General features: G+C 39.3%; 1 protein-coding gene across 2 annotated transcripts in view; it reads left to right on the top strand.

Annotated features, from left to right (window-relative positions):
- The window catches only part of PRKAA2 (protein kinase AMP-activated catalytic subunit alpha 2), a 58,323-nt gene that overhangs the window by 15,352 nt on the left and 15,209 nt on the right, over window positions 1–27,762 (top strand). For both annotated transcript variants that reach the window (XR_013813800.1, XM_079777377.1), the window contains exons 2-6: window positions 13,625–13,766; window positions 19,312–19,405; window positions 19,987–20,131; window positions 21,694–21,781; window positions 23,459–23,683. Coding sequence is in view for 1 of the 2 variants with exons in the window: in XM_079777377.1 (XP_079633503.1) it covers window positions 13,625–13,766; window positions 19,312–19,405; window positions 19,987–20,131; window positions 21,694–21,781; window positions 23,459–23,683 (694 nt within the window). In the remaining variant the exon portion in view is untranslated. The remainder of the gene's footprint in view (window positions 1–13,624; window positions 13,767–19,311; window positions 19,406–19,986; window positions 20,132–21,693; window positions 21,782–23,458; window positions 23,684–27,762) is intronic.

Below are 27,762 nucleotides of genomic sequence, written 5' to 3'. Positions count from 1 at the left end.
ACAGGCGATTATGGAGTTGGCTGAGGATTAATAAATGTGCCTCCCCTCAGGGCCTAAAACTTATCCAGGCTCATTCCTCACTTCACTCATTTCTGCTTCCTAACATTTCCCTCCTCCTACTCCGTAAACCAGTATTAAGGTCTCAAAGTAAGATCGTTCCAATCATAACAGGAGCCTTTCAACTGGGGTAGTTAAAAATTCCACTGTAACTGGAAGAGCGGTGTTTCTAGCATTTCACCACAGAATTCTGAGTCCGTTCCCCCAACCCCAAATCCGTATTACATATGGTGTTTAGATTCCATAGTACTTATAATATAATATGTGTTATTTTAGATGTTATGAGCTAAATCTTTTGTTGGAAAGTCATAGGATACTGTATCATTTTAGTCATCAAGAAACTAGGCTTTAGATCAGACAGACTTGGATTTAAATACCGATTTTATCCTTTACTAGTCATTTTTAATTTTTGTAAGCCTCAGTTTCTTCATCTATAAAATTTCCTCTCAGAGTTGTTTTAGGGTGAAAATGAAAATGTATACAAAATATTTAGCATGTGTGCGTACACATAGACATACACCTGCTAGTTGTTCTTCCTAGATTTGTAGGAAAGAATCGTTAACTATCCTTAAATAACCCCCACTACAAATGACCCTGGAGCTTGTTACTGAAGTATGTGCATGCCTCTGAGAAAGATCTGGATTACAGAATAAATCTTTAACTATTGAAGGATGATGCCCATCTCTTTGTGGTCTCTCCTATGTTTTCAGTTGGAGAGCCCCCTGAGGGATTTAGTGTACATTTTTGTAACCTAAATTTTAAGTCATACTATCCCAAATATACCCTGAAGTTCTTAAGACACTTCTTCCAGCTATGTTTGTTAATACGGTGATAGACTTGATTTTACTTACATATGCTTGTTAATACGGTGATAGACTCGATTTTACTTACATATGCTAATAATTTCCTGGTAGCATAGCACTATGAATGCCATATTCCAATGAGATAACTTTTCAACTGCCAACAAATTTGCTTACAAACAAATTTTGTACCTAGGTCAAGGACTTTTGTATAGGCATAAGAAGTACCACATGTAACGACTAGTCCTGTGGAGCATATGAAAGTAAACAGATTTGTGTGTGTGTACATGTGGACTGAAGCTTTCTCTTTCCTGACATAGTTCAAATTATTATACAGTATGTCTGTAACTTTGATAGCAGAAGGACATTTTGACAACTCTTTGAGCTTAGAAGATAAACCTATTATAATTCAGTCCTAAAGTAATCAATACTTTATTTTTAATTGTTCCTTTTCTTTATTTTATTACTAGTGACCCAGTGCACAGATTTATGCACATTGAAAGGAAATTAATTAGAAGGTGGCCAGCAGGGTGGGACTGGGCAAGATGGGACAGGCCAGACATGCCCTGGAGCCAAACCTCCCGCGGTCCCTCCCTGGCCGGTCGCACCTGCGGTGGTGCCATTCCTCTGCCTGGGGATCGGGCCGAAACTGGCTCCCCAACATCCCCTGAAGGGTCCCGGAGTGCTAGAGGGTACTCTGCAAAGTTGCTGTCGTACAGAATGTGGAATGCAAATGCATATGTGCAGTAAACCAGATTCAGGGCTGACAGTGCCCCAGCAAAAACATAATCCACTGTCAAAGGTGGAATCGTGCGGCCCCTCGAGGAATTGGACTCCCTCCTCTCTGGTTCCAGGGTGCATCACCTGAGAACCGCCGCTGCCAAGTCACTGAAGCTTGGCAGCTCCTGTGTTGAATGTCTGCCCCCTGGTGATCAGTGTGCATCATAGCTACTGGTCAGACAGACACTTAGCATATTAGCCTTTTATATATAGAGACTAGAGGCCTGGTGCATGTATTCGTGCACTGGTGGGGTCCCTCAGCCTGGCCTGTGCCCTCTCGCAATCCGGGACCCCTTGGGGGATGTTGGATAGCTGGTTTTGGCCCGATCTCCGCAGGCCCGATCATGTGCGTTGAGTGTCTGTCCCCTGGTGGTCAGTGCACATCATAGTGACTGGTCGACTGGTCATAGGAACACAAGTGTTCTTTATGTATGTAGAACTACATAATGCAGCTATATGAAGTCGTGCTTCTTGTGCATCAAGATAATGTGTCAGAGCTGGAAAGCATCCAGAAAAATGGCAACTAAAATCATCCAGAGGCTAGAGTTGCTTAAAAGACTTATACCTGTCAGTGTGGAATGATCCTGGGGGATGTAACTAGAAAAATCTTAAGAGTTGGAAGGGGAATTAGGCTTGATCTATTACCACCTGTTACTTAATACAGGAATTTATCTTATGGTAATCCTGACAAATGGCTGAGCTTCTGTTTAAATATTGGATGGTGCTTGCTGCTGGGTTTAAATCCCAGCCCCGCCACTTCATAGCTGAATGATTTGAGCAAGTTCTTAACCTCTCTGTGCTCCATTTTCCTGGCTGGAACCTGATCTCAGCCCTCTGCCATCTAGTATTGAGAGATGAATGGAGAATCAAGTAAATGCTGGTGTTACACATCCTGTGAAAAAACTATACTGAAGTTACATTAGAAAGGACATTTTCAGTATCAGCTAAAGTGGTGGAAAAGGAGGTGAGTAAAGGCTTCATAGGACAGATTACTCTCTTGAGTTTCTATTATTCCCAGTTCTGCCTCTAGAACAATATACATCAGTTTCATTCTTTCTTCGATATGACAGCTCTTTACCTTATCAAATGTAAAACTCTAAAAAGGCATAGATTAAGTGGGGATATTCCCCCCACCCATAAAAGTCCAAAGGTTTAGAGTATTGTTTATAATCCTACCTAATAGAAAGGTAATATGCAAATTGACTGTACCTTCAACACACCCACCAGCCACGCCCACCAGCCACACCCACCAGCCAATCAGAGCAACTATGCCAATTAACCCAACCAAGATGGCTACAGCCACAGAGAGCAAGGTTTCCCAGGTAACAGAGCAAGCCAAGCTTTCCGCCTGCTCTTGCCAGGCCTAAGCCTCCACTCAAGCTACAAAGTTTCAATTATAGAAGGTAAACAAATTCAAACAGAAATGGCGGCAGAACGGAGCTTGAGAGAGCAGGCCAGGGTTGCCCCCGGCAACAGGGGAAGCAAAGCTTTCCGCACACCCTGGCCGGGCCCACCTGCTTAAGGCAACAAAGTTTCAATTATAGAAGGTGAATTAACTGCAACAGAAATGGCTGCCGGCCTCGGAGGGAGCAGCAGGCTTGGCTCCGCCCCAGGCTACAAAGTTTCAATTGTAGAAGGAAAATAAATTCCAGATACCAGGGCCTCCGCTTGGGTTGCCAGGGGGCATGGCCGGCCTGCAAACCACCACAGGCCCCTTGCTCAGGCCACCCCACACCCCAAGGGAACCCCCACCTGATCCGGGACACCCTTCAGGGCAAACCAGCTGGCCCCCACCCGTGCACCAGGCCACTATCCTATCTAATAAAAGAGTAATATGCAGATTGATCATCACTCCAACACACAATATGTCTGCCCCCATGTGGTCAAAGATCCTGCCCCCATGTGGACACAAGATGGCCACCACAAGATGGCCAGCAGGAGAGGGCAGTTGGGAGGCACCCGGCCTGCAAGGAAGGGCAGTTGAGAGGGACCAGGCCTGCAAGGAGGGCAGTTGGAGGTGATCAACCCTGCAGGAGAGGGCAGTTAGGGGTGACCAGGCTGGCAGAGGAGGGAAGTTGGGGGCAAACAGGCTGGCAGGGGAGCAGTTGAGCATCAACCAGGCTGGCAGCAGAGTGGTTAGGGGGTGATCAGGCTGGCAGGCAGAAGCGGTTAGGGGCAATCAGGAAGGCAGGCAGGCGAGCAGTGGGAGCCAGCAGTCCTGGATTGTGGGATCGGGCCTAAACGGGCAGTCGGACATCCCTCCAGGGGTCCCATTTTGGAGAGGGTACAGGCTGGGCTGAGGGACAACCCCCCTCCATGCACGAATTTCATGCACCGGGCTTCTAGTTTATCTATAATTTAGGAGAAACAAGATGAACCACTAATGGTGATAAGTTTGTAGAACTCTTTAAGCCAAGAAATTGTATAATTTATTTTCATTAGTGCATGGATGGTTCAGCAAAATGGGAAATTTTAAGAAGTAAGTTCAAGCCTTTTGTGATTTAAAGTATTGTGAATTGTGTGTTATTTAGATTTAGCTGTGAACGACAGGAATTTTCAAAATAAAATTGGCTTAAACAAAATAGTATTTTATGATCTTGTAGCAGTCTGAGCAGGTGATTCAGACTGTTGTCATGCCCGATGGTGTCAGAAGCATGGGCTTCTTTCTCCTGTTGTTCCCACATTTTTAATCCTGTCTTCTAGATATAAGATGGTGGCTTTGGAATTCTAGGCTTCAGAATGGAGGAAGGGATGAAGAAGCTGTTAGGGTCATTTCTGCTTACAAAGTCACATGGCCACATCTAGTTACAAGAGATGCTAGGATACAGTCTTTACTCTGGATAACCGTGTGGTGTGCTCAGGTGTGATTTAGGAGTCTCATGTCTTGAAAAGAAGGATGGAATAGATATTGGGACAGCTAGCAGTGTAACACAAATGCTTTGTTCACCACTTAATCCCAGGTGCCTAGTAGTGCTTACCATAGTAGGCATTCATGCAATAGTTGTTCTGTGGGTGTATGTTCCTTAGTGCTCCTGTCAGAATAGGTATCGATCTGAATATTAACTTACATGATAAATTATGGAAAAATTTGTCCATCTTGGTGTATCTTTTAAAATAATTTAAAAAATTATTATTGTTAAAAGTATTATAGATGTCATTCCCCCCAGCCCCCCATTGACTCCCTCCTCCTCACCCCTCCCCAGGCCATCACCACACTATTGTTTGTGTCCACGGGTTATGCATATAAGTTTTTTGGTTAATCTCTTCTTGCCCCCCCGCCCTTCCCCCTGAGCTTTATTAGTTTGTTGCATGCTTCCATGCCTCTGGATCGATTTTGTTTGTCAGATTATTTTGTTCATTAGATTCCACATATGAGTGAGATCATATGGTATTTGTCTTTCTCTGATTGGCTTATTTCGCTTAGCACAATAATCTCCAGTCCCTCAATGTTATCTCAAAGGGTATATCCTAAGAAGCCTGAAACACCAGTTAGAATATATGCACCCTGATGTTCATACAAGAAATGTTAGGATACAGTCTTTACTTACAATATAAATCAGTTTCATTATTTACAATAGCTAAGTTTTGGGAATAGCCAGCCCAAGTGGCCATGAGTATAGATGAATGGATAAAAAAGCTGCGGGACATTTACACCATGGAATACTATCCTATATAATAAAAGGCTAATATGCAAATAGACTGAACAGTGGAACGACTAGTCACTATAACGTGCACTGACCACCAGGGGACAGATGCTCAACACAGGATCTGCCCCCTGGTGGTCAGTGTGCTCCCACAGGGGGAGCGCCGCTCAGTCAGAAGCCGGGCTCATGGCTGGCAAGTGCAGCAGCAATGGTGGGAGCCTCTCCCACCTCCACAGCAGTCGGACATCCTCCAAGGGCTCCCAGACTGCGAGAGGGCGCAGGCCGGGCTGAGGCTCCCCGCCCCCACAAGTGCATGAATTTTGTGCACTGGGCCTCCAGTGCAGCTATAAAAAAGAAGGATGCATTTTGGTGTTTTTTAATGTTCGTTCTTATCTGTGTGCTCCCTTTACAAATAAGGTATCCCTGACAGTATTCAGACAGATATAACACCATACAAAACTTATTTTAGCTTCTGTATTGCTTATGTTCCCCCCCACCACACACACACAGTAAACTTCTCTTTTCATGTCTTTGATCAACACAGTCCAGGTACTCAGTAAAATGTTTTTAGATTGAATAAATAAATGGGAATAAAACTTTGATAAATGCAAGCTTTTTATTTCATTTAATATCCTAGAAAAGTTAATGGCTATAATACACATAGAAGAAAGTCTTAGTTTTAAATCCGTCTATATTACAAGATTTTTAGGAATATTCGTTGGGTGTCAGGTGGAATGTGATTATGAGATGAGACAACTATTTGGATTTAATTATAACTATGTACTAATTCACTTAAGTTATTAAGCAATAGAGGCTAGTATAGTTCAGCAAAATGAGGTGATAGTCTTAATCCACTTGATATTTGACATTAGATATCCAGTGTATTTAACTGTTTCTTTTACATTGTGTCATGGGTAAAAATTTCTTAGGTATAAAGGTAAGTGAGTCACTTATTTCCTCAAGTGCCATAGACAAAGTAATACCTTAAAAAATTTTAAATTTAATTAAATTTTAGGTTTTTTGAGGTATAATTGATAAAATTATAAGATATTTAAAATGTACATTATGATTAGTTGATATATGTATACATCGTGAAAGGATCCTTCCAACTAGTTAATTAACACACCCATCACCTCATATATTTATATACATATTTTTGTGAGAACATTTTAGTTCTCTCTTAGCAAATTTTAATTATATAATACAGTGTTATCAACTGTATTCACCATGTTTTACATTAGATCTATAGATCTTATTTATCTTATAGCTGAAAGTTTTTGTCTTTTTACCAATTTTTCCCTATTTTCCCCACCCCAGAGACCCTGACAACCACTTTTTGATTCTTTCTTTGAGTTCAACTTTTTTTTTTTAGATTCCACATATAAGTGATAACATGTGGTATTTGTCTTTCTCTGTCTGGCTTATCTCACTTAGTATAATGTCCTCAAGGTCCATCCATATTGTTACAAACAGGATTTCCTTCTTCCTTATGACTAAATAATAATCCATTGTATATGTACATACCTCATCATTTTTATTCATTTATTCACTGATGGACAGGACACTTGGATAGTTCCCATATCTTGGGCATTGTGAATAATGCTGCAATGAATATCAGAGTGCAGATTTTTTTTTTATATCCTGTTTTCATTTCTTTTCAATAGCCACCCAGAAGTAGGATTGTTGGATCATATGTTAGTTACATCTGTTTTTAATTTTTTGAGGAACTTCCATTCTGGTTTTTTTTCACAGTGGCTGTACCAGTTTACACCCCCACCAATAGTGTATGAGGGTTCCCTTTTTGCCACATCCTTTAAACACTTGTCTTTTTGATGATAGCCATTTCAACAGGTCTGAGGTAATATCACTGTGGTTTTTATGCGCATTTCCCTAATGGTTAGTGATGTTGAGCACCTTTTCATGTATATGTTGACCATTTGTATGTCTTCTAAGGAAAAATGTTTATTCAGTTCCTTTGCCCATTTTTTAATGGAATTTGTATTTTTTGCTATTGACTTGTGTAAATTCGTAGCCCCTTATCAGATATGTGATTTGCAGACACTTTCTCACACTCATTAGGTGAGTTGCCTTTTTATTGTGTTAATGGTTTCATTTGCTGTGTGGTTCTTTAATTTAGTCCCACTTGTTTATTTTTGCTTTTGTTGCCTTTACTTTTGTTATCAAATTAAAAAAAACCATTGCTAAGACTAATGTCAAGAAGTTTACCCCCACTATTTTTTATTTTTTATTTTTTATTTTTTTTAATTTCTTTATTGATTAAGGTGTCACATATTTGTCCTCATCCCCCCATTCCCATCCCACACCCCTCCCCATGGATGCCCCAACCCTCTGTTGAGCTTAAGCATTGGTTAGGCTCATATGCATGCACACAAGACCTTTGGTTGATCTCTCCCCCCTCCCCCCACCCTCCCCTATCCTCCCTCTGAGGCCAGATAGTCCGATCGATGCCTCCTTGTTTCTGGTTCTGTTCTTGTTCACCAGTCTATGTTGTTCATCATTTCCCCTAGATGAGCGAAATCATGTGTCACTAGAAATATACTTATAAGAATTGAATGTGCGACGAGCAATAATAGTTATGCTGACAGGCAAATGAATCAGTCTGTAGTGAGTTTCTTTCTGGTCCAACAGTTCTTTTGAGACCCAATATCAATGTCCACCAGTTCCTTATGAGTACATGTCGGCACTGACCCCTCAGCTCTGGATGGTGGACAAATGGTGGTAATGCAGGTCCGACTCCCTCTGGTTTGGTCTCGGCCGGATCCAGGGGCACGGCTTCACCCGGATCCAGGGGCCCACGGCCTCACCCAGACCCAGGATCCAGCCTCACCCGGATCTAGGGGCACACGGCCTCGCCCAGACCCAGGATTCAGCTTCATCCGGACCCAGGGGCGCGTGGCCTCTCCCAGACCCAGGGTCGCGTGGCCTCACCCGGATCCAGGGGCCCACGGCCTCACCCGGACCCGGGACCCAGGCTCACCCGGATCCAGGGGCCCACGGCCTCACCCGGACCCGGGGCCAGGCTCACCCGGACCCAGGGGCCCACGGCCTACCCCCACTATTTTCTTCTAGTCCTTTTATAGTTTTGGGTCTTAAATTTAAGTTTTTAATACATTTTGAATTGGTTTTTGTGTAATGTGTTTGATGAGGGTCTACTTTCATTCTTTTGTGTGTAGCTGTCCAGTTTTCACAGCACAATGTGTTGAAAAGACTGTCCTTTCCCCATGGTATTATTTTTACTCCTTCGTCATAAATTAAATACTATATATGCATGGGTTTACTTCTGGGGTTTCTATTTCATTGATTTATGTGGCTATTTATATGCAATACCATACTGTTTCGATTACTATATTTGTAATATTGTTTGAAATCAGGAAGTAAAATTCCTCCAACTTTGTTCTTCTTTCTCAAGATTGCTTTGACTATTCAGGGTCTTTTGTGGTTCCATACAAATTTCAGGCTTTTTTTTTTTCTATTTCTGTGAAAAATGCCACTGATAAGGATTGCATTAAATCTGCAGGTTCCATTGGGTAGTATGGAAATTTTCACAATATTAATCTTTCCATTTATTTGTCGTTTTCATTTCTTACCAATGTTTTATAGCTTTCAATGTATAGATCTTTCTCCTCCTTGATTAAATTTATTCTTAAGTATTTTATTTTTGATGTAGTTGTGAATGGGATTTTTTCTTAATTTCTCCTTCTGATAGTTTATTGTTAGCATCTAGAAATGCAACTGATTTTTGTATATTGACTTTGTGTCCTGCAACTTTATCAAATTTGTTGACAAAGTAAGTCTTTATTATTATTTTCTGAGTGCAATCATTCACTTTTTGGTTTCCTCGTTTTTCAGTTTAAGCATATGGCCTTAAAAAACAAAACACCTATACATTTGGTTGTTAAGAGTCCTTGGTCTTACTTCTTTGATCTGGAAAGACCACATATATTCTCAATAGACAGTAATTTTAATTATCAAATGGGAATGGAATAATTAAACTCTTCTTCCCTGTTGTACAGATGAGGAGATTGCAGCACTGGTTAATTTTACTGATGCTATCAAGATTTGAGGAGAGAGACATACTTGTTAAGCCACCCAGGCAAATGTTTGGGTATTATAAAGTTCCCAAAGGTTAAGAATAAACAACCCAGGCAACCACAAACCATCTATAAATATAAAAGCCTAAGTGACCGCCTGACCATCTGACCGGTAGCTATGATGCGCAGTGAACACCAGGGGGCAGACGCTCCTACTGGTAGCTATGACATGCACTGACCACTAGGGGGCAGATGCTCAACATAGGAGCTGCCGAGCTGCAGTGACTTGGCAACTGCAGTTCTCGGGTGATGCACCTGGAACCAGAGAGGAGGGAGCCTGATTCTGGGGTGCATCACCCGAGAACTGCCCTCTCCCAATCCGGGACCCCTCGGGGGTTGTTGGATAGCCGGTTTTGGCCTGATCCCCACAGGCCAGGCCGAGGGACCCGCTGGTGCACGAATCCATGCACCAGGCCTCTAGTTTAGGTTATCGTAGTTGAGTAGAGTAGAAAGTCCCTAAAATTGACAATGTTTTCCTGGAGTCCTTGAACATATTTTGTAATGCTAGTAAGTTAGGTTGCTTGAATTTGATTTTTCCCAACTTGTTTGTTTTATATGCAGGTAAAGTAACTTTCAGTCTTCATTAATGATTTTGAGACAATAATTTATTGCTTGAAAAGTTGTGCATGTCAAAATAATCTCCAGTGTGACAAGAAGGTTAACCTCCTTCCTAGGTTAACCCCTTACATACTTGGATTGCTCTGAGGGGGGCATTATTATGTTATGGTGAAACATGCTGCCTCTGAACTGAAGTCAGTTTGAGATCACATGTTTGCTACCACTGTGTTTACTATGATCACATGCTTACTATGTCACCTTGGATTAGTTATCTATTTAACTTCTCTTTGTCTCAGAGTTCTCACCTGTACAATGGAGGATAATAGTATATTGAGTGAGTAGGGCATTTAGCACCTAAAATAACGTTTAGTATATAATAAACACTTAATAAATGTCATTGTCACATATCATTATTTACTTATTTGTCATTATGATTTGAAACTTGACTCCAAGAAATATGTAGGAGCGAACATTACCCGACTACTTGGTTTCTGGCATATCGGCTATGTGTGACCAAGTGAAATAAAGGACATAGGCTTGGTGGATAGTGCTGAGTTTAGTTTTGAACATGGAATTTAAGGTGTTTTTGGGATGCTAATTTTGAAATGTATGAATTTGAAGATGGGAGCGGAGTTATTGGCATATGGGTGGTAATTAAGACTATGAGAAATGAGTGAGATAACTTTTAAGGATCTACTTTGGCCTAGGTTAGAAACCTGGGGACACTAATCTTTAAAGAATAATGGGGAGGCCATGAAAGAGACCATCTGAGAGTTAGGTGAATAAGGAGAGAGCAGTGCCTCCAAAAAGAGTGATCAGCCCAACACAGATTACAGTTGACCCTTGAACAACATCAGGGTTAGGGATGCCAAACCCATTCACAGTTGAAAATCCACACATAATTTTTGACTTTCCCCAAACTTAACTGCTGTTAGACTGGAAGCCTTACCAGTAACATAAACAGTATCTTAACGCAGTATGTATAGTATATGCATAATATACTGTATTCTTATAGTAAAGTAAGCAACAGAAAAGAAAATATTAAGAAAATAAAAAGAAAGAGAAAGTACATATGTTTATAATATTTATTGAAAAAAAAATCTGTTTATAAGTGGACCCCCACAGTTCAAACCCATGTTGTTCAAGGATCAACTGTACATTAATCTTAGAAATGAAAAGTATAAGTGGCTTGAGGATTAATGAGTCTTTTGTGGCCCTTTGGTTTTTGTAGAAGAGTAGAAGCAGAAGACAGTGAATTTAGGCATGGGGATAAAGGAGGAAGAGAAGACAATAAATGGTAGACTACTGTTTTCAGAAATTTTGACAAGACAGATCTTGGTAACTGTTGGAAGATACAAGGTAAATGGAAGATTTGGGGGAAGGATGGGATACTGATAGGCTGAGAAGGAACTATTAACAAAGAAAAAGATTGAATATAAGGAGAGAGTAGAAAAGATGGATTCAAAGACACAGGATGATTAGACTGGCCTTAATCAGGAGGAGAGCCAAAACATCTCTGAGACTAGAGGAAAGTGGAATGTGCATATATGTAAACCTTTAAGGTAGAGGACAACACTTCTCATCACTACATTTTCCCCCCAAGAAATGAAAGGGGGTAAAGGGTCAAAAGTTGAATAGGTGTTGTGAAGAGAATGGTGAAAGGTTAGAATAGTAATTGAAGGAAATAGGAGAGGAGGCTGAAACATTTGTTCCCCAAATGAGGGCTTTTACTTGAATAGTATTTAAATATATCATTAGTAGTGTGAGTACTATGACTATGTTATCTGAAAGGGGAAAGACTATGGTTTCATTTAATGCAATATATTTATTTAGCATTAGGTCTGTACATACTGTGCTATATACTTCCCGGGAGATTCAAATGAATACTGACTGTCTTATTCAAGGAAGGTATGAACTAATAGCTCATGTCATATGATTTGTCAAAAATGATAAAGGACACATGAGATTTATAACACACCATGAGGATTTGAAAGAACTAGAGAATCCATCAAATAAGGGGGGAAAATGTTGAATTTCTTCCAATAGGGAAAGGCTTTATGGAAAAGGCCAAAAAAGGGGCTACACGTGAATTTTCTGAGGAAACAATAATGAAGCTAGTTATTTCATTTTATAGCAGTCATATCCTCTCTAATAAAATGGTAATATACAAATTAACTATCACTCTGCTACATAAGCCACGCCCACCAGCCAAGCCACGCCCACCAGCCAATCAGGGCGAGTATGCAAATTAACCCCAATCCAAGATGGCTACAGCCACAGAGAGCAAGGTTTCCCAGGTAACAGAGGAAGCCAAGCTTTCCATAGCCGTTGCAGGCCTAAGCCTCCACTCAAGCTACAAAGTTTCAATTATAGAAGGTAAACAAATTCAAACAAAGGCGGCAGAATGGAGCTTGAGAGAGCAGGCCAGGGTTGCCGGCGGCAACAGGGGAAGCAAAGCTTTCCACACACCCTGGCAGGGCTCACCCATTTAAGGCTACAAAGTTTCAATTGTAGAAGGTGAATTAACTGCAACAGAAATGGCTGCCAGAGCCCCAGGCTTGGCTCCGCTCCAGGCTACAAAGTTTCAATTGTAGAAGGAAAATAAATTCCAGATACCAGGGCCTCCCCTTGGGTTGCCAGGGGGTGTGGCCGGCCTGCAAACCACCACAGGCCCCTCGCTCAGGCCGCCCCACACCCCAAGGGAACCCCCACCCTTATCTGTGACACCCTTCAGGGCAAACCAGCTGGCCCCCACCCGTGCACCAGGCCTCTATCCTATCTAATAAAAGAGTAATATGCAGATTGATCATCACTGCAACACACAATATAGCTGCCCCCATGTGGTCAAAGATCCTGCCCCCATGTGGACACAAGATGGCCACTGCAAGATGGCCAGCAGGAGAGGGCAGTTGGGAGGCACCCGGCCTGCAAGGGAGGGCAGTTGTGAGGGACCAGGCTTGCAAGGGAGGGCAGTTGGAGGTGATCAACCCTGCAGGAGAGGGCAGTTAGGGGTGACCAGGCTGGCAGAGGAGGGAAGTTGGGGGCAAACAGGCTGGCAGGGGAGCAGTTGAGCATCAACCAGGCTGGCAGCGGAGTGGTTAGGGGGTGATCAGGCTGGCAGGCAGAAGCGGTTAGGGGCAATCAGGAAGGCAGACAGGCAAGCAGTTGGGAGCCAGCAGTCCTGGATTGTGAGAGGGATGTCCGACTGACCGTTTAGGCCCGATCCCACCAGGATCGGGCCTAAACGGTCAGTCGGACATCCCTCCAGGAATCCCAGATTGGAGAGGGTACAGGCTGGGCTGAGGGACAACCCCCCGCCGGGCACGAATTTCGTGCACCGGGCTTCTAGTACTCTTCTATAATACAATGGCTGGCAACCAGAAGAGGAGAAAAAAGTGATTAACAAAACATAGTGAATTCTATTCTATCCAGGGTGTTCTAAATGTGATTATATTTTTATGTAGGAAGATAGAATTCAGTAATCTTTTCCATAAATATTTGGTGAACATCTCTGTGCTAGGTGCTGAGACTCAGGTACAGTTTCTATCCTCAAGGAGTGCATGTCTAGTAGAAGGAATGGAAGTGAAAAAGGAGAAAATCCGTTCTATGCAATACATGATATAAAAGTGGTATATATGACTGTATGATCAGCAATTTTTTTCTTCATTTTTAGTTGGAGAACATCAGTTGACAGGTCATAAAGTGGCAGTTAAAATCCTAAATAGACAGAAGATTCGCAGTTTAGATGTTGTTGGAAAAATAAAGCGGGAAATTCAAAATCTAAAACTCTTTCGTCATCCTCATATTATCAAACTGTAAGTACTTTTTAAACTGTAAGTATTTTTGTACCCAATAAAACAAAAGAGAAACTGTCTTGAGATACTATTTATGAATTTATAAATAGTTGTCTTTAATTAATCTTTCATAAAAATACTTCTTTTCATACTTATATTGAGCAAGTATTAATTTATTTAAGCTCTATTAATTTTTTTGTTTTTTTTTTGCATACTTTTGGTTTAGAATTAAAAATTATTGTTTCAAAATTGGTACTGTTTTCAAGAATTGAGTGTAGCCTTGGAAGTTGACTCATTTCTAGTATTCATTTTGAAATTCTTTTAGGACTTTGATATTCCTAGATTCATTTTGTAATTTTTACTAGTCAATTTTCATGAATGTATCTGGGTATTTTCTTTTTGGAAAAGGTAGAAAGTAACTGTTAAAGGTTATCCACCATAGTATATTATTTGCAAAACAACAATATTATTTTAATTACTGATAGTAAAGCTCTTCGGGGAAGCAAGTGAATTTTGGGGGGGATAAGACACGTTACAAACTTAAAAGATAATCATATATTACAGATTAATAAATAAGCTAATTAATTACATTGAAAGATAAATAATTGAAAAATCAACTAGACCCATAGAAAATTTAGATATTAAATATTCCTTTAAATCACCTGAAGTTGTAGTTTCATATTTACTGAAAAAATGTGATATGTTAAACATGGAAAATTGTCTTTGTTTTTCATCTCAAAGCTTGGTTAGAGTTTTATAAAATAAGTATTACTCTTATTGAGTAAGAATAATTTATATTGAGCATTTTACGTATATAATTTCACTTCATCTTCATGTTAAGCCTATAAGGAAGATATTATTATCTTCATTTTATAGATAAGATATTGCATATCTAAAGAGTATCAGCACTTGTCCGTAGATAAAAAGTTACCAATCAGCTGACCTTATAATAGGGAGGTTTTCCTGGCTTATCTAGGTGGGCCCAATGTAATCACAGTGGTTCTTAAAAGTAGAAGAGGGATCCTGGCCAGTGTGTCTCAATGGCTGAGTGCTGACCTATGAACCAGGAGGTCACAGTTTAATTCCTGGTCAGGATACATGCCCAGGTTGTGGGCTCGATCCCCAATGTGAAGTGTGCAGGAGGTAGCCGATCAATGATTATCTCTCAATGATGTTTCTGTCTCTCCCTCTCCCTTCCTCTCTCAAATCAATAAAAATATATTTTAAAAAAAAAGTAGGAGAAGGCATCAAAAGAGTCAGATTTTAGGATGGAAGTAAGGTCAAAGGAAGAAGCTGTGAGAAGGACTCATAGGCTGTTTTTGGCTTTGAAGATGGAGGAAGGGGGCCATGAGATAAGGAATGCAGGCGGTCTCTAAAAGTTGGAAAATACAAAGTAATGGATTTCTCCCTAGAGCCTGCAGAAGGCAATGCATGCAGCTCTCCTGACACCTTAATTTTAGTCCAGTGAGACATATGTCAGACTTCTAACCTACAACATTATAAGAAAATCCATTTTTGTTATTTTCAGCCACTAAGTTTGAAGTATTGAAACAATAGGAAACTAACCAGTAGCATTCTTTTTTTTTTTTTAATTTAACATATTTCTTTATTGATTTCAGAGAGGAAGGAAGAGGTAGAGAGAGATAGAAACATCAATGATGAGAGAGAATCATTGATCGGCTGTCTCCTGCACGCCCCCACTGGGGATCTAGCCAACAACCAGGGCATGTGCCCTTGGCCAGAATCGAACCTGGGACCCTTCAGTCCGCAGGCCGACGCTCTATCCACTGAGCAAAACTGGCTAGGGCCCAGTAGCGTTCTTGAAATCCTAAATCAGTGGCTGATCCTTTTATTGCTGGGATTTGGAACATGCATTTAGTCTTTACTATCACGAGCTATATTCAGTGATGGGGGCCCATTCAGTGCATCTCACCAACAGCATGAGCATGCTGCTGACTGTTCAGAGAAGGCTTTTCTTGGATTTGGAGTGCCATTGGGTAACTTGTGTTGACTCAGTTCCCAACCACTACCGTGGAAACTTCAGTTCAACAGTAAGCTTCAGTGTCATTTGATCTTCACTTGGAGCTCACTCGATCATAAATATAAACAAGAAATGAGGCCCCTGAAATTGCATGGCAGTACTTGATTATAAGGTTATCCTCCAGGACCTATATTCTAGGTGATCCAGAATATGTATATACAGGATTTTAAAGATTATCCTAAGAATTAAAATACAACCTGTGAGCCCAGTGACTCATCTCTCCCGCTGTTAGTTTCCTTGACTTTAAAATGGGATACCTCATGGTGTTATTTGAGGATTAAGTGGTATAATGCCTAGTGTTTAATGTGCACTGGCCCAAAGCAGGAGTTGGCAACCTATGAGCTGATTTCAGTTCTCTTTCATGATTCTGAGTGGTTTTCAGCTAACTGAAATAGTTCATATGTACTTTTGACTCCATGTTAATAATGACTTTATTCTAGTTACTGATATCTCTTCGTTCTTCCTTGCTGAGTAGCTACTTTCTATTAGAGGAAAGAGCTAGGAAGCCAGACTAAAAGTATCACATGCCAAAGTGAGAGTGGAGAAGGGAGAGCAATCTCTGTATTTGTCTTATTTCTTGACCGTGTGACTTAGAATGCCAACAACCCTGAAAGAACCCCAGGAAATTTTTTGGTTTCTGTGCTGACAAAATCAGATTTTGTCAGTAAGCAGTTGCAGTGGTCACGAGGATTTATTTTTGCTGGCATATCTACCAGTGTTTTCTTACCTCAGTTTCTGTAATTATTTATAAGTGTTTAATATTGGTTTGACTATCTCATTCTGATTTAGAGTTATTTAATTGTTTGGTATTTTGTTTTGTTGCAGGAGTTATAGAATGTTCTCAGAATTGGCAGAGGTGAATTCGAAGTTTAAAGCTTCTGGCTTCCTGCCTTGAGCTTATTAATCCATTCAGCTACATTGCCTCTTAATTATGGATCTGAATTAAAAAAGAAAAAAAGCACTCTCATGTATTCTTGCTACAGAACAAGTTATCGACTTAACCTCTAATAATGTTAGTGATGTAAACAAGGAGAGAGACCTGATCCTTTTAGTAGTTTTGTTTGTTTTGTGCAGTTTTGGACTAGCTGCCAAGAATAGTTTCCTTGTTACCGAAGGGGCCTCTAGAATTAGGAAGAAAGTTTGAAAACTAAATACCAAGAATGAAAGATATTTATTCCATGGTTTCTCCATTAACTCAATTGGGGGTAGGGGGAATAATCACTTGGAGAAAATTCAGAGGAGTAAACAGGATTGAAAGGAAACTTCAAACTTTTCCATGAACTAGAATTTGTTGGATTAATTTTTGTCCGTGTTTTTCTTTCCTCCATAGTTGTTAGAGAAACTTTATTTTTAACTGATCGAAAGATCAATACTTTCTAATTTAGTAGAGATGCTTTTGCCTGTCTGCTTCTTTTAGTCTTTATTTTATTCAACCTATGGTAGGTACTCAGTAAACTTTAAGTGTGACCATTAGTCTGGCACACAGTAAGTGCTCAATAATGATAGCTGTGGTTTCTGTTGCTCTATATTGGCCTTTGGTGTGGATAGTGACTGCTGTAGAGTTAGAGGTTTCATGAAATAGTTAAATCTAAAAGTATCTATTAAAGATCTTGTGATATAGTTGGAGGAATTAGCAGTTAAATTTATTACAATTATATGCCTTCTTTTCTTTTATGCTCCAAAGATGTACAGAGCAGAACAGTGATTGAGAATTCTGTTAATAAATCTGATTAGCCTACAGCAAAGTGACATAGTAGATGCTCCTGCTCTATACTATTTGTTTTATTCAATTAGAGTTTGGTGCTTGCTAGGATGCCTTTCATAAGTTGGCTTTTACTGCTATAGGATGGCTTCTAGAATTCTCGGTGAAATTTCCTTTCCATAGCTCATTTGAAATAGTCTCAACATCATTCCTCAGTCATACTAGTTTATTTTATATAAAGTGGGATACTTTGTAATTTTTTATCCCAAAGATGAAATATTTATTGTGAAAACCTGTCATTTTTAATACTATAGTTTTAATATTTTACTTTTTCCAAGTGTTTATATATGATGTGTCCTCTCTTAAAATGTATAGTATGTAGTTAGATCATCAACTTCCTGGCCATTTCCCCTTCCTCTTTAACAGGGAATAGTAACCAGAACCACTTTAATAAAAGGTGCTCCATTTGGGTGGACTAATTACTAGAAGGTTCCCCTGCTTCCGCCACATCCTGTGCCAAGGTGTCCTGCTTAAAGGGTGGCATCTGGGCCTCTTTTCAGCTCCTACTTGTGCTTTCCACTGGGTGCCTTTAATCCTTGCAAAAACTATACAACTATACTTAGTAGCCTTAAATAGTAACTCACTCTAAATTAGATGTTGCTCACGATTAACCAGATTATAGATAATCCTTCACAAACAAAGCAAACCTCTTTAAAAACTAGAACAATTGTTCCTTTATAGGTGTTAAATGTAACCGTCAGTTAAAATGTCAATGTTATATTTTACTTGTTTTCAGAGTTTTCACTTTTATAAAATTGTGCGGGGTGTGGGGCGGGTGGGGGGAGTTGTAGTTTTCAGGAAAAAATTTTATTTTGTCAAATAGAGCTAAGGTTTTTTATTATTTTTTAAAATGTGCTCAGCTTTGAGTGCCAATAAATAAATAATAAAATTTCATGCACAAATGCATACATCTATTTACATTTTATTATGGAAAATTTTAAATGTATACGAAGTAAAGTGTTGAAGCCTCATGTATCTCTTATTCAGCTTCAACAGTTGTCAGTGTAGTGTTTTATCTGCTTCTCCCCACTTCTCCCATCCTAAATTATTTTGAGCAAATCCCAAATATTATGTTTTTAACCTTCAAATTCTTTAGTATTTATTTACTCTGGGACATAAAGCCTTTTTTTACTTTTATAACTTAAACACAGTTTATTATAATACCTAAAAAGCTAATATCATCAGCCATTCAGCTAGTGTTCAGACTTTATTGATTGTTTCATAAATGACTTTTAAAGTTGGTTTGTTTGAATCAGAATCAAAAGAAGTGTATACAGTGTAATTAGTCAATATGTCTCTTGAGTTATTTTTAATCTATAGCTTTCCCTTTCTCTTTTAATGTTGAATAAAGGGTCATTTGTCCATTTTCTGGATTTTGTTGATTTTATCCCTGTGGTGTCATTTAACCTTTCCAAGAATACTTTTTGCTTATGATACCTGATTTCTATAGACTGTAAACACGTTTTTGTTTAAGAGGAAAAATTAATGCTTAACTCAGTTGTTGCAGATTGAAGGATTTTAAATATTTTGTAAACATGAAAGGGAGGAACTGGAGGAAAGTCCATAGGCCTTGAAAGTTAGTTGAATTTTGTTAAGCTCTATGTTTATAGTTCTCTGGTTATTTTGATAACATTGTAAATCTGTTGCCATCTTAAAATATTATAAAACATTGGAATATAAAATTGTAGCAAGAATAGATGTACAGGTTGATTTTTGGTTAAAGTAATATTTTTTTATTAACTTTTTTTTTAATTTACAAAAAGATACCAGGTAATCAGCACTCCAACAGATTTTTTTATGGTAATGGAATATGTGTCCGGTGGTGAATTATTTGACTACATCTGTAAACATGGACGGGTGAGTAACACTATGCAGTGCAATAAATTCATTCCTAAGTTAAAAAAGAGGGCAATAGTGGGAAATAGCAAACCACAAAGATATATTTTAAAGTTGGGTTGCTTCTGTAATAATGCTCAACTAAACATAGAGACTATTAGACATATCTTCTTTCTTAAAAAGTACACCTTTTGAAATACTGATTTTAGGAAATAAGTACCATTTAATTGCCAACATGATGCCTATGCTTTTCAAAATGAAAAATCTCTTCCATACATCATGTTGAAGCGTCAGTTATTTTCTGCCTTAGCATTTTCACATAAGTTCAGTTTAGATTGTTTTACTTGCTGATTCCCCAGAACTTGTGCACATTTAGTAATATTACTTGAAAATGAAATATTACTGCTTAGCAGCAAAGAAAAACTTGTCAGTTGACATGTGGAGAGTTAATGCAAGTTTTTGGTTTCTTTGTCTGATTTGTTGAATATTCTAACAGAACCTAATGAGCTTACCTCAGTTATATTTAGGCTGAGTATGAAACTGAAACTCTTGCTGTGTAGATGTCCCAGATATTTCTAGTGCAGCTTCTTTAACATTGATAGGTTGAAGAAATGGAAGCCAGGCGGCTCTTTCAGCAGATCCTGTCTGCGGTGGATTACTGTCATAGGCATATGGTTGTGCACCGAGACCTGAAACCAGAGAATGTGCTGTTGGATGCACACATGAATGCCAAGATAGCTGATTTTGGTATGTGACTCCAGGGTTGTTCAGAAATGTCAGTAACAATTCTTAAAGACCTAGGAACTTTCAATTTCAACATTGTAAAGCCCTGTGCTGTGAAAAGGGATTAGTTGTACAGCCTCAACAGTAGCTTGCTTGGTCTGTTTATTTAAACATGCTTTTAAAAAAATGCAGAAAAAAACAACACAACCTCATAGACACAGACAACAATATGGTGATTACCAGAAGGAAAGAGGAGTGGGGAGAAGTAGAAGAGGGTAAAGAGGGGAGAAATGGTGAAAGAAAGACATTTGACTTGGGGTGGTGAACACACAATACAATATACAGATGATTTATAGAATTGTATACCTAAAACCTATATAATTTTATTAACCAGTGTCACCCCCAATAAACTCAATAAGTAAAAATAAATAAATTTTTAAAAATGCAGCAGATACTTTTTAAAAAATTTATTTATTTTATTAAAAACTTTTTTTTCTTTATTGATTAAGGTATTACATATGTGTCCTTATCCCCCCATTGCCCCCCCACCCCCCACTCATGCCCTCACCCTCCTGGTGTCTGTGTGCAGCAGATACTTTTAGAGACGTTAGAGGGGTAGGATCAAGGTAAAACCATTCAATCTGCATTTCTTCCTAAGGAACCTGAAGTGTTTTTATGTGTGTGTGTGGGTGGGAGGGCGGGGGAGGTCACTAGCGCCTTTGAAAATAGGGACACTTTGATGAATGCACTTACCTGGAGGCACATGGAAGTTTGCATGCAGTTCTGGAGCTTTATAGTCCTGTGAATCAAGGGGGGCGGTGCCAGTGGGCCTCCATAACATCTACCACTTGAGAAAACAAGAGGAGTTTTTGTCAGGAGCAAGGAAAAGCTAAAGTGCAGGATGTTTTGGGAAAAGGATTAGGAAGTAAGAGATTATAGAAAGAGAGATGGAAGGGTGCCAGAGGTCAGCACTGCTTGTTTTAAAAATTTTGTCAGTAGCTTGTCTTTAATCTAAAAACCAGGAAACTAGTCTCCCTAATTTCCCTTCCTTCTCTAAATCACAAAATTCATTTAGTACTATAGTTCAACTAGATGTTTGGTTCAATTGATTATTTTTTCTATTTTTAATTGAAAAATTTCCAGACTAAAAACTTTTGGAACATAATCTTTATTCAACTGAGCTTGTCTGATTTCTACCTAGAGATTTCTAAAAAAAGACTTTTGAAAGCATAGTTTCTATTTTATTCTTTCAACTGTAGAAGTGGGTAAATAATATGATGGTAATTTTATGTTTGGAAAAGTTCATGTAGTTTTAGAATAACCTCTTATTTGTGAAGTGAATCAATACTTTTATTTACAAAAGGAATTTCATTCCATTCACACATGTGATATGTTTTAGCTTTTTTGTCATAGTGTAACAGCACTCTGAAATGGTCTCCTTCTAGTCTAACAAATGCTTTCCACTCCTTTTTATAATAATTTTAAAAATATGATGTATGGACATTAAAGACTTGACATTTTCCTCATGCACCTATCTCTACTTTTAGAAATATCTAGCACCAGGTAAACATTACTCTTACTTTCAGGATTATCTAATATGATGTCAGATGGTGAATTTCTGCGAACTAGTTGTGGATCTCCAAATTATGCAGCACCTGAAGTAATCTCAGGCAGGTAATGATATATCAGCGAAGAGTAAGCTTTTTATAATCTTTTGTTTATTCTGATAATGTTTAATTATAGTACATTCTCTTCACAAGATTAGATTTTTAACACAGTAGAAACAAATTGTCCCTTTAATTTTTTCATTGTTGAAGATAGAACAGTTATACTAAGCAATATTTTAAACATTAAATTTTGTCATGAATATATTTAAGGAGGTTTTCCATTAAAAATGACTGAAATAAATGTTGATTTCTTTTTTCATTTAGAAAAGTGCGAATAGAGTAAGAATTTGCTAAATTTAAGCTAGTGTCATTATTTACTTATCAGACATGATCCTTTAATGATATTTTACATATCCTTTTTTAAAGTATATAGAGTATTTTATATTTTATTTTTGGAAGAATGAGGTTTTGGCTGGGCAGTATGTCATTTTATGAATTCAAGTACACAAGTGGAGATTTTGTAGTTACATAATTTTCTCATTGGTACATTTTAAAATGTTTATATAGATTGCAGTTGTAAACTTAAGTCTTCTACAGAGACCATCTGATTGTAAGAGTTATCAGAATTCTATGAGAGAAAAACTAGAAAAGGTATATTACAAAGATAGTAGCTATAGGATTTTGGACAGTACAGCCAACAGTGATAATGATGGATAGCAATTTTTATTGAAACGGATTATATCCTTTTTTTTTTTTTTTTTTAATCCTCACCCAAGGATATTTTTCCATTGATTTTTTTAGAGAGAGTGGAATAGAGAGGGAAAAGACAGAGAAGTATCGATGTGAGAGAAACTACATTGATTGGTTGCCTCCTGCACCTGCCTTGACCAGGGCCTGGGCCAGGGAGGAGCCAACCAAGGTACGTGCCCTTGACCAGAATCGAACCCGGGACCCTTTGGTCTGCAGGCTGACACTCTATGCACTGAGCCAAACCAGGTAGGGCAGTTTATATTCTTTTTAAAATTGGAATTGTAGATATTTACTTTGTTACCTCAGACCCAGGTTTGAGTTTGGTAATGTGCTATCAGGGGAATTTTAATACTGTATACAGGTGAGAGAAAAAACCTTCTAGGCATAGTTTTTCTGGAGCATAGCTAATCTTAGTCCCATAAGCTAGCAAGTGGTTAGAAAGAAAGTCATTGGGTACTCAAGATAATGTGATGCAGGACATATACTGTCAGAGACATTGCCACAGAACTAGTTAGGCACTTTACTGTCTCACATATTCTTTAAAATAGGTGTGCCAGGAATGAGATTCTGTTACATACACATTTTCTTTCTTGTAATAGATTCATGGTAAAAAGATTTAGCCTATACATTATCTAGTATTGTGGGGGTTTCCCCCTCCCCCAAGTTTATGGTCATCTTCTTTGTTGTTTCTATTAAAATATCAACCATAGAAAGTTTTATATTTTTTAATGAGTCAATTAATAAGTTCAGTGAAATGAGTTTGTGCCAAAAAACAATATTATTTTCTTTTGGGAAACTTGAATAGTAATTGGTTAGACTAATTAATTATTTTCCATGGGTGGTGAGTGTTGAAGAGTGGCCATGGACTTCAGTAAAGACCTTGAAAGCAATATTTACGGAGTCCATACTATGTAGAGGGCTATAGAGGCAGGGTACCTATAGGTGAGAAAGCGACACTTATACTTCAGGTTTGTGCTGTCATCTCTTTTCTTAGATTGTATGCAGGTCCTGAGGTTGACATCTGGAGCTGTGGTGTTATTCTGTATGCTCTTCTCTGTGGCACCCTCCCATTTGATGATGAGCATGTGCCTACGTTATTTAAGAAGATCCGAGGGGGTGTTTTTTATATCCCAGAATACCTCAATCGCTCTGTCGCCACTCTCCTGATGCATATGCTGCAGGTTGATCCCCTGAAACGAGCAACTATCAAAGACATAAGGTGAATCTACTTTTGTTATTGCTATGTACATATTCTAGTATTGTAGAACATTAGTACCACTAATTGAATACCTTCTTTATCCTGAGCTCTATAACACTTTATATAAATTTTACTTCCCTTAATACACAAATCTGATCATGGCACTCATCTTTTAAATATTTCAGATTGTTTCCCAAACTTTTTAGCTTAGGTAGCATACTAGGCCCTTCATAGTAAGGCTCTCCTCACTTCTTCTGAAGTCTCATTTTCTGCACTCACTACTACACTCCTTGTACCAGTGCTTTAGCCACATTGAATGTCCCCTTGTCCCGCAAATATATTTTATGCTTTCATGTCTTTGTTTATATGACCCCTTCTGCCTCTGATGCCTTTTCTGTCTTTTTTGACCTGATAGATTTTTGTTCATCCTTTAAAATGTTGTTCACATATGACCTCCCTTGAAACCACTGCTGATTTCTCCAGGCAATGTCAGTGCTTCCACTTCTGTGCTTTCTTCATTTTCTTCATGCTTTTATTCTTTCTTTCTCATTTTGTATGGAGCTTTTTTTCAGTGTATCTTCCTCTCTCTTAAATTGTAACTAAATGAAGGTAGAGAGAGTGTATTCCTCATCTTTGTATATGCTAGAATGCCTGGGATATAATATCTCTCTATATAAAAGCCAAGTGACCAGAATGCTGGAATGACCAGAACGACCGGAGTAACTAGTCACTATGATGCACACCGTGGCCAGCCAACCAGCCCAATTGGAGGGCGGTCCCTGCCCCCAGCCATGGCCCCTCCTCCCCACCAGCCTGGCCCGATCGGCCCCCATGGGGGGCGGCAGTGCCAGACCCCACCTGTGCACGAATTTGTGCACCGGGCCTCTAGTATGCTAAGAAAGTATTTAAATACATTTCAAATGGAAAAACAGGGTGAGACATGTATTTTACATGTGGTTGATGAAATAAAGAATAAAAGTTTTGCTAAGATTTTGAATTTAAAAAATAGCTGCTAGTGGCTCGTTATGAAGGATTTCTTGTGTGAGAAACTTTGGAAAGTGCGGTTGCTGGTGTTACTGCAAATGGGACCTTTACTGATATATAGTGCACACCAGCCAGGATGACTCATTGCCTCCACTTTTACCTATCATGTCACGTGTCTTAGAAGTGTTTTGTTCTCACCTAACATTTTTTCAGGTATTTTCTTAAGAATACGTTCTTTAGACGTCTTTCCAGAATCCTTCTCCTCTTCATGAGCCGGAACGATTGTTTAGAGATCCATGACTCTTGGAACATTTAAATGATGGCTGAAGTGGTTGTTTCCCTGACTAAAAGCAAGGATTGATTCTTTTATTTTCCTGTACTGTTTTCTTTCCCAGCCTTTCCTCAGTGTTCCAGGCCTCATGCATAAACATGTAAAACTGTAAATTAGACAAGATTTAGTTATGGAAATGAACTTAGCGGGGAAAAAACCTTTTGGGTTCACAATTCTTTAGAATATATAGTCCATTTAATTGGTTTTTCCTTAGAAAGAAAATTAGAGATACAAATATATATATATATATATATATATATATATATATATATATATATATATATATATTTGTATCTCTAATTATTCTTCTAAATGTGCTGATACAAACAGATATATATATAGATGTGCTGATACAAACAGATATATATATATAGAAAATTAGAGATACAAATATATATATATATATATATATATATATATATATATGTATTGATTCTGTTATTTTAAAGCAGAGGCTTTAGGAGAAAAATGTGAGTAAAAATCTACTTGTATGTAGGTGGTATAAATAGTGGCATTCATTTCTGTACTTAAAATAATATAGCAACTTGAATTAGTAGTTTTCATCATTTTCTTATTTATCCAAATTCAGTTTTTTAATATTTAGGAATTCTTTTTTTTTTAAGAGAGAGAGGAAGGGAGAGAGAAGGAGATAAAGAGAGAGAGAAAGAGAGACAATTGATATGTTGTTCCACTTACTTATGCATTTATTGGTTGATTTTTTTAAAGTACAAACAAGCTCATTGAAAACTTGCCTTTATTAAAAACTAGAGGCCGAGTGCATGAAATTTGTGCACGGAAGGGGGGTGTCCCTCAGCCCGGCCTGCACCCTCTCTAATATGGGACCCCTTGGGGGATGTCCGACTGCCAGTTTCTGGCCTAAACTGGCAGTCGGACATCCCTATCTCAATCTGGGACTGCTGGCTCCTAACCGCTCACCTGCCTGCCTGCCAGCCTGATCTCCCTAACTGCCCTCCTCTACCAGCCTGATCCCCCTAACTTCCCTTCCCCACCGGCCTGATCCCCCTAACTGCTCTCCCCTGCCAGCCTGATCACCCCTAACTGCCTCTGCCTTGGCCATGCCACCATGGCTTTGTCCGGAAGGACGTCTGGTTTAATTAGCATATTACCCTTTTGAGCCAGCTGGCCTGTCGCGAAGGGGGTCCTGGATCAGGGTGGGGGTCCCCTTGAGAGGGTGGGGCTGGCCTGGGCAAGGGGCCTGGGCAGTTTGCAGGCCGGCCACGCCCCCATCAGGGTGGGGCCAGCCTGGGTGAGGGGCTGATGGCCTTTTGCAGGCTGGTCACGCCCCCATCGGGGTGAGGGTCTCCGCTGGGGGGTGTGGATGGCCTGGGTGAGGGGCTGATGGCCATTTGCAGGCTGGCCATGCCCCCATTGGGGTGAGGGTCCCCACTTGATGGCATGGCCAGTCTGGGCAAGGGGCTGCGGGCTGTTTGCAGGCTGGCCACGCCCCCATGGAGTGAGGGTCCCCACTGGGGGGGCGTGGCCGGCCTGGGTGAGGGGCTGAGGGCCTTTTGAGGGTGGTTTACAGGCCGGCCAAGCCCCCAGCTTTGTCCTGAAGGACATCCAGAAGGTCTCCCAGTCTAATTAGCATATTACTCTTTTATTATAGATTATTGATTTTAGAAAGAGGAAGGGGGAAAGAGGGAGAGAGGGAGGGGGAGAGAGAGAGAGGGAGGGGAGGAGAGGGGAGGGGAGGAGAGGGGAGGAGAGAGATACCACTGTGAGAAAGAAACATCTATCTGTTGCACCCCCACATGCATGCACCCTGACCAGGGATCGAACCCGCAACCTGGGTATGTACCCACCCAACCAGAAATCAAACCTGCCACCTTTTGGTGTACAGATGATACTCTAACCAATTGAGCCACACCGGCCAAGGCCATTGTTTGATTCTTGTATGTATGTGCCCTGACTGGGGATGGAACCCACAACCTTGATATATCCGGAGGACGCTCCAACTAACTGAGCTACCTAGCCAGGGCCTGTTTGGAAATTCTTGATTCAATAAAATACAGTTCAAAAGGCAAAGAGTTACTAATTGTTGAATAGTTATTACATACCAGATATTTTGCTTAATGCTTGACATGTTTTATTACATTGACCTTTAATAGGTAGCTATTATTAATCTTATTTTACAGACCATAAAACTGATACCCAATTTAGATATGTTATATAATTTATCTTCTATTATTTCTTTAAAATAAAAAGCTATCAGTAATTTTTATTACTAAGCACTTATTAGATGCTTATTATTATCATGATATAGCAAATAAACACAATGAATTCATTTTTGTCTTCATACTTCATGTGCCTATTCATCATTTATTTATTCTGCATTTATTTAGCATTTACTCTGTATTGGGTACTGCAGCATAGTTAAATAAGACCAGGTCCCTTTTTTAAGGAGCTCCCAGTTTTGCGGGAAGAGTAAGAAGAAATCAACAACTATAGAAAAGTATGAGTGTTACAATAGAAAGAACTAGACGCTGTAGAGGTTACATCTTTGTATCCTTAGGGCCTGGTACACCACTATTTCTTATCACCACAACCATCATTTTTTTAAACTTTTCAATTCAATTTCTATATCACAAGCAGAGCAATATGTACAGAATGCAAATTATATCCTGTCACCCATCTCTGCAAAAGCTTGCAGTGATTTTCATTAACCATAGGTTCAAATCCCCAAACCTTTTTTATGTCCTGCAGCTGGCATAACTTTCTGATATCTTTTACCACTCCAACCCTTAACTCATGCTTTCATGATGGT

The sequence above is a fragment of the Cnephaeus nilssonii genome (assembly GCF_951640355.1).
Source record: "Cnephaeus nilssonii genome assembly, chromosome: 7".
NCBI classification, from domain to species: Eukaryota; Metazoa; Chordata; class Mammalia; order Chiroptera; family Vespertilionidae; genus Cnephaeus; species Cnephaeus nilssonii.
This window is presented reverse-complemented; position numbering and strand designations above follow the sequence as displayed.